Source organism: Tachysurus fulvidraco, chromosome 2, assembly GCF_022655615.1.
Source record: "Tachysurus fulvidraco isolate hzauxx_2018 chromosome 2, HZAU_PFXX_2.0, whole genome shotgun sequence".
Taxonomy (NCBI): Eukaryota; Metazoa; Chordata; class Actinopteri; order Siluriformes; family Bagridae; genus Tachysurus; species Tachysurus fulvidraco.
In genome coordinates, this window is record NC_062519.1 from 39148914 (window position 1) to 39157538 (window position 8625).

Below are 8625 nucleotides of genomic sequence, written 5' to 3' on the forward strand. Positions count from 1 at the left end.
TTTTAACCTCAATCCCACTGTTTCAGGCTGTTTCAGGTATGTGTTGAAATATTTTTTAAACAAACCTATGCAGCGTTCTATTAACATTTTAAACTAACTATTACTGAGGGCCTGTTACATAAACTGCTTACCTATTCTTAAGGTGTTTGTGGTAAGCTTACACTGGTATGGGCTTATTGTGCTTTGATACAAAAACGTGAACTTTCTTATTAACATATGAGGATTAGGGTATATTGATTATATGTCTAAATAAAAATAAAACCACAGAACAGGTAAACACAATAGGGTAACAAACCAGTGACAGGTCATAAATCTAGACAGGACTAAAACAAAAATAAAGGCACATGGAAATCATTAGATTTTCTTCCAGATTCCAGCATTTTTATTTATTTGTATTATTAAAATATTCAGAGTAGGCCATCCTTAAAAATATTCTTGTTTGCCGTAACCCGACCGACGCTGTCAATTTAGGACCGACTCAAATTTTATTTTATTTTTGCTTTAAGTCCGACCGACTTGCCGGTTGTAAATTTGCGTTAAGACCGACCAATTTTTCTTTGTTACTCTTCAAACAACTAATACAAAAGCAATAAAATAATATTAATTATATTTTAGTAAGTATTGTAAATATTTAAATTGCCTAGGCCTACATACAAACAAAGGCTACGTTCTTTCTTTTAAATAAAAACCCATGATGTCATATGTTTACACTACTGGTTAACGGATGTCACGCTATCGCCTGTGCGTTCGCTACGTCTCATACTCTCATTCACTGTCAGAGTCAAGGGTTTGTGCTGCGGCTGCAGTAAACAAAATGTTTGTGGTCACCGTTCAAAATCATACGGGTTCGGGCACCATAATACAGCTAAAAAATGCATCAAAACAGCTTGACACCGCTTTAACTTAGCACGAAGTTCTGGAAAAACTGTGTCCAGCATCAAAATGAGGTTTGCAATGATGCGCCCGAAGGCACGGGTTGAAGACCCAGTCAGTGATGTCACGATATGCTAATTTGTTTAAATTCATACCTACGTAATCACCATCATCAAAATTGTACTTGAAAAAAAAATATAGACCTACCTACCGACCCTTTTTTTTATTTTTATTTTTTTACTGTTACTGCAAACCAAAATATTTTTAAGGATGGCCTTATAGGTCTTTTTTTTTTTTTTTTTGGAAAATCCTATATTTACAATCTATGTCACTTATTTGTCCCTGGGTACGGTCAAAAGACAGGCAGGCAACATCAAACTACATCAATCCAGAGTCATATTCAGAAGAGCAAGCAAAGGTTAACACCAGAAAACACTGAATTGTAAAATAACACAGAAGGCCCTTTTTTCAGAAAATGCAAGAAACATAATCGATGTCAACAGCGGGGGTCAAAACATACAGCCAGACAGCTTTAAACAAGATCAATCCCTTATTACAGCAGATCAGTGAATGAGGCTAGAAAATAACACAGAACAGTTGAACTCAGTAGGGTAACAAATCAACAAATCAAATCATATGGAAATGTAAACAAACCACGTAATATAAATGAAAATTAAACGACACTAAAGCGTCGTTGTTTACATGATATCTTCTATTCTAACTAGGCTCATAAGACCGTGTATAAAATGCCATTGCCCTTACACACCCCCTCAATATGGCTGGTTAACAGTGATATCTTGTGTTCCTTTGAGGAGGAAAAGAAGGGGATGTGGTCAGACACATAACATGTGTTGTGTGTTACATTACTACAACAACAAAATACTGGAGTCTGACAACAAGGCCCTTTAAGCAATTTCTATGATTTTTGCAAAAATCCTTGCAAAAATGCAAAAAAAATAAAAAGTTAGAGAAATAAAGTTATTAACTGTAACCAAACTCATTATAACGTTTAAATTAAATTATATAGTGTGTTAAACGGTGGACAGAGATGCTTTCGACTTTCCTGTATAATGAAGTCCTCATAAACAACAGACTGTTTCATTTCCATTCATCCATCTATCCATTTTCTGTAGAATTTATTCTACACAGTGTCACAGGAAGCCCGGAGCCTATCCCAGAGGACTCAAGGAACAAGGCAGTGGACACACATGGCACACACACACACACACACACACACACACTACAGACAAAGAAGACATGCCACTCAGCCTACAATATATGTCTTTGAACTGGGGAGAAAACCAGAGTACCCGGAGGAAACACCCGGAGCACAGAACATGCAAAATACACACACACAGAGCGAAGGCATACTGTAAATTGAAACCCCAGCATTGATAAAGCGAGTCAAGAATGCTAACAACTACGCCACCACATACCGCATTTTCTAAATTTGAAATGTCTTGTTTTGTGAGACGAGGCATCTCGGGTTAGTTTTTTGAAAGCGAAGACGTTCAGGGCTTTATCAGCTCGGTAGCACAGAAAAAGAGAAGCTAAGATAGAGCGAAGCCAGACAGCAGGTTATTGAGATTCGTGTAAGATACAAAACAGGCAAAAAAAAAAAGACATATTAGGAAACGTAACACACTTAACGCTGCAGTGACAATTCTTTCTGTCAGCCATTTAATTTGTCTGACCTGATAAACAACTTGGACTCTTGGATTCACGATTCTTGATATTATTGTCGATCCTACGGTCTAATTCTACATTACAAATAGGCCCCATTTTTATTCCAAATATTCATGGGTAAATAAATAAATAAATAGATTAAATAAATAAATAAATAAATAAATAAATAAATAAATAAATAAACAAATAAATAAACTGATATAACACTGATATTTTTACTGTAATAAAAAAAAACCTTTTTTTCTTTCAGTATGAGAATTATAAAATTCTTGTTTTGACGTCTTTATCCCTACATATATATGAGAATATAAATAGCAATTTCTACTCACTTTTATGTATTTAAGAACTTAGACTGAACATTTTATTCCCATCTAGAATTTTTTGTTATTTTCTCAAGCAGACGTTTCTTCTCGCAATTATTATTATTTTTTTAACCATCCCATACGCTGCTGTAATACTGTACATCTAGAGAGAATTTTTTCCTCCCTCCGGCGACCACACGATATCATGCTTTTTAACACTCTCTCAAATATCGAGCTGCTCTGTGTGCTCTGTGTCATCTTACTGTGTTTCCACACAGTGTTTACTAAGAGCTCGTTAATGAGGAAAAAAAAAGGTCTGAATAAGCCGCTAAGTAGAGCTACAGGTTGTCAATAAAGACTCATTTTATATCCGCATACTCTACAATATTATGAGTGCAGATTTCTGTAAACAAATTCACGATTCAATAAAGAGTTATATCACTGCCATGTTTGGTTCGAGTCCACGGGAATAGGAAATTGCTAGAAATTTGCTTATACAAAAAAATTCACTGCCTTTTTAACATTGTGCTAAGAAACTAATACCATATGAATAGAGCTTAATGACAAAAACTTTATTTCCAAGGTTGCTGTACTGATCCAAGTAACGGGGAGATTCGTGAAACGAGGCGGCCTACTTTTTAAAGTACAAACACGATTCAGGAAAACGATTATATTTCAATGTTGTCTGAGCGATGACTGAAGAGACTTGTTTTAGGTTTACAAAATAGACTATGTACTGTAATCAATCAAACGCGGTGATAACGGGCTGTATGTCGGCAAGTCATTGTGAAGATGCATTGGCTGATAACGTTGTGTTATTCCAGGTTTCAGATATGACTGTATGATTGTGTACCTGCCGCGCACAATAATGCACAATAATGTGTCGCTTAATATCAAGGTCATATCTTTTTTTACATTTAACATTTAAATCTTCTTAGAATGCATTCACGAGACATTATTAATGGAGATGCATTACACATTATAGCTGCCTTTATTATTCATTATTCATTATTAAGACGTGTTCGTAACACATTATATCACTAATACCTTATAAACCCAGGTACACTATTTTGTTCTTTAAAAAAATTATTAAAAAATATATGTATATAATCTGTTATGGCTTTCGTATTAATAATAGTATTAATATTAATATTAATATTAATATTAATAATAATAATAATAATAATAATAATAATAATAATGATAATAATAATGATAATTATTATTATCATTATTATTATCATTATTATTATTTTAAATCTATGACTAATAAAATTGCAATATAAATCAAATGTATGATAACTAGGAAGTCAATAGACTGCACAAATTTAGGCACAAATATTACCGTACGTATAAAAGCAATTACTGTAAAACACAAAGCGCCTACAAAATCATAAATTATGTACAAAAAAACTTATCAATAATCAACACACTAAATCTCGTCATTTAACAAAAGTGACTAAGCTAAATATTTATCCAACGCTAAATAAATGAAGTTCGAGGAAATCATCTCATTATAACCAAACCAATACAAGATGTGTTTAAAATGATCCGGACTGTATGACTGTTCTGAGATTAGGACCTTAAATAATTACGGTGATGCTGTGTTTATGCGGTTATAACGACAAGTGCAATTATCGTTACTGTAAATATTTCATGGGATTCCAGGTGGACATGTGATGAATGTTAATGTTCTTTATAGTGTGGTATCAGGACGCACTAGTGACTGTCGCACCGTTTTGTTTTCTTTCGCAGCGTAAGTGATCGGTGCTCGGTCAGGGGAAGAAAAACACTCGCTCAGTCGTTCATTAGTCATCCGTGCCATCCTACAGCCATCAAACAAAGAGAGACCCAAATGCCTTAAGAGCCTCGAGAGACACGGCCACGAGAGAGAGAGAGAGAGAGAGAGAGAGAGAGAGAGAGAGAGAGAGCGAGAGAGAGAGAACGAGGAGGAGGAGGACGATGCAGCACCTTGCTCACTGCACTCTCATCCCACTCCTATTTGCACTCATACAGAAAGTGCGCAGATCAAAGACGCAAACCGAATCTACAACCGAACTGCTATCTCCGACACATGATTCATTGCTCCGAAAATGTTTTTTTCATTGAAATGCGGATAACACCCGGTCCGCCTGCACCTCCTGCCCTGCTTTCGGTTTGATCTAAAAAATCTGTGAGAGAGAGAAGAAGAAAAGTGACATTTCTCTCATGTCTGACCCGAAATGATGCTTATCATTCCTCGGGAAGCCACAGGGAGCACGAAACGAGAGACGCTGCTTTGTTGTGACTCTGGGTTTTCTTTCTGTATGTCAATAAATGAGACATAAACAAGGATAAAGAGCTATTCTACAGATGGCTGACAGAGAAGGGGGGGGAGCAGGAACGTTAGCTCAAATCCAACCCGACAGCCAAAACCATATCTGGGCCTTGAGCACAGCCATTAAGGCTCAATCGCAAGATCTGTGTGTGGATTAGATTCTGTACAACTTTGGCATGAGTAAATGTAAATGCGAGTGACTCCGTCACCGTTTTAGCAGTAGTATACTGTATTAGTTCAGAGTAGTGTGTGTGTGTGTGTGTGTGTGTGTGTGTGTGTGTGTGTTTTGTTTGTAAAGCAAGTCATATAAAATAAGAGTGCAATAAACATCTTATTAACACAGCTCATGAGAAGCTACCGTGTACTGAAGCTTACAATCTTAAACACAGACGCATTCTATGCCACATTACCTTCACTGTAAAAAGCCCCCCATGGCCTTATGTAGTTGTTAAATATTGGTATAACCCTCAGTCAATGTTATAACGATAAATCAAAGTCTGCAAATGTATGTACATCTATTTATCGCCTTTGAAGCGATCCTGCCATTATGCACATTTTGTCCGAATTCTATACTCGATTTTAATCTGATGATCTATACATGTGAACAAGATCGGATCCATATCCTGTGCCAAGAAAGAGAACTGTCACAAAATGTATGTGGCTTGTAACGGAGTACAGAATTAGTGCTGATTATATTTACTATTTTTTCCCGGTTACACAATTGCACTTTTTGACCACAGTGTGCAGATATAATCAGATATATTTCCCTTTTTGTGTCTCATATCCTCATGTCGTCTTAGAACGTCTTTCATCACCGCCGTTGCCTCTGGCTTGTTCATATGTACATTGTTCTAAATTTCTATTGTTAAAACCCCAACACGAATAAAATCGAATTGAATTGATATTTGGGAAAATGGTTGAATTATTTAAAGCAAAGTCTGCAACAGTTTGAAACAGTTGCTCAAACGATGCTCAAGTGCATCCATAAACGACCAAAAAATAAACAGCCTTAATTAATCTTAGGTTCAACGAGGTTAGATATGAAAAAGATCAGATGCATGCAAAAAATAAATGGGAAAATGAAGTGTAATAACGTGAACTTCCACAACTCGTTTGAGAGCCTAAACAGCCTCAGAGTTAAAGTGTAGCCAGAGGTCACGTGACACACTCATCACTTTTAGAGATGCACTGGGATGAGTATGGGGGTTGATCTGGATGTACGCACACTGACACGCGCCACGACTTGCCTTCATGCATCTGGTGCGTCTCGTCACATCACATCACATCGCATCGCATCAAAAAAAAAAAGGCAGAACAACATTTTGCAACCAACATGTTTGGAACACGTGATTTTTGCACGTGCGTCTCTCTAAACGTTCTGTAAATTGTGACCCATGATGAAAGAATGAATGCTTCTTGATGCTTCACAGTTCTGCTTCTTCTTTTTGCGCAATTTAAGCTTGACCTTATTTATGGGTATATGGCATGATCGTGATGCTTATTACTGCATATAATTTCCGCTCATAAATACGGATAGTTGTAATGTTTATTATAACGTGTTGAGGTTTATTATAGGGGATCAGGATGGATGGCGCGCGCTATTAATTCCGGCACCGTTAATTATTATCGCTTTTGATTATGACTGATCACCTGCAGCTTGCACACACACACACACACACACACACACACACACACACACACACACACACACACACACAAACCCTGTATTTCTCATTACGACTCTTCTTCCTTTGTCTCACCTTTCGGACGGATTTGGTGCCATAGGACGCGCTGCTCCACCGGGCCCGGTCCTGCGTTCCTCCGGAGCGCCGCGTGTCCTCCTCTTCGTCTCCTAGCAGCCCGGCGGATGCTGAGTCTGAGTCCTCGCCTTCTTCCAGCTCCTCTCCTTCCTCCACCTCCGAGGTCTTGAGGCGCTTCGGCGCGCGTTCGTACTCCTCCTCCGCGTATTCCTCCATCAGCGACATGTTTAACGCGCACTAAAGAAACTAAAACAAGGAAATAACACCGCGGCGAGAGGGATGTTGTGCGTAGAGCCGAGGGGAGAGAGAGAGAGAGAGAGAGAGAGAGAGAGAGAGAGAGAGAGAGAGAGAGAGAGAGAGAGAGCGAAAGAGGGAGGGAGGGAGAGAGAGAGAGAGAGAGAGAGAGAGAGAAGGCAGAGGCAGTGCTTTCGGTCTCGCGACGGCGCACGTTTGCGAAGCAGAAAAGCCTCCTGTTCGGGGTTGCCAGATTGTATCCGTGTCGCACTTTAGTCCGGTTCTCTGGAACATTGTCTTGCGCATGCGCACTTCTGCATGCCCGTTAGTGCGCAAATGTCAGTGTTCTAATGCTGGAGATATTTTCGGTATATTATTATGATTATGATTATGATTGTCATTGTTATTGTTATTATTATTAGTGTTGTTGTAATTAATAGTAGTGTTATAATTATAATTATTGTTATTATTAGTATAATAATAACAATAATAGCACTAATAATAATAGGGAGGAGGCACGGTGGCTTAGTGGTTAGCACGTTCGCCTCACACCTCCAGGGTTGGAGGTTCGATTCCCGGAGTTTGCATGTTCTCCCCGTGCCTCAGCAGTTTCCTCCCCCGGTCCAAAGACATACATGGAAGGTTGATTGGCATCTCTGGAAAAGCGGTAGAAAATGAATGAATGAATGAATGAATGAATGAATGAATAATAATTAGTGTTCTATTATTATTAGTGTTATCATAATCTGAATCAGAATCAGGTTTATTGGCCAAGTCAAGTCAAGAAGTCAAGTCAAGAAGCTTTTTATTGTCATTTCAACCATATATAGCTGTTGCAGTACACAGTGAAATGAGACAACGTTTCTCCAGGATCAAGGTGCTACATAAAACAAAGACAGGGCTAAGGACATGTAAGTAGTCTTAGCCACATAAAGTGCAACTGTGCAACCTGGTGCAAACAGTGCAGGACAAGACAAGCAAGACAGTGCAGGACAAAAGACAGTGCAGGACAAAAAAGTGTGTTTTCACAAAGTGAAAACAAGTGTGTTGTCACACAGAAGGACTTTGGTTCCAGCTGTTTGTGACTCTCAAAAGTACAGACATACCGTAAATAACACTATAATATACTATACAAGACAAAACAATGCAGACATAAATAACATTATACTATACAAGACAATGCAGACATAAATAACACTATACTATACAAGACAAGACAATGCAGACATAAATAACACTATACTATACAATACAATGCAGACATAAATAACAGAATAAGACAAGACAGAATAAACAGCACATTACAAGACACACAAGTAAAAACAAGATATTAGGTTTTTTTATTTGAACGCCAGAAAAATATACTCTATTTATTTCCGATCATTAAATGAACTAAATTCTGTACTAATTAAAATATATAAACAGCCTTAGAAACAGGAATGCACTAGCATAA

General features: G+C 37.6%; 1 protein-coding gene across 1 annotated transcript in view; it reads right to left on the reverse strand.

Annotated features, from left to right (window-relative positions):
* The window catches only part of LOC113646685 (heterogeneous nuclear ribonucleoprotein L-like), an 80241-nt gene extending 72737 nt beyond the window's left edge, over positions 1 to 7504 (reverse strand). The window contains exon 1 of the mRNA XM_027153105.2: positions 6939 to 7504. Within this exon, the coding sequence (XP_027008906.1) occupies positions 6939 to 7163 (225 nt within the window). The 5' untranslated portion in view covers positions 7164 to 7504. The remainder of the gene's footprint in view (positions 1 to 6938) is intronic.
* Between the last annotated feature and the right edge of the window lie 1121 nt (positions 7505 to 8625).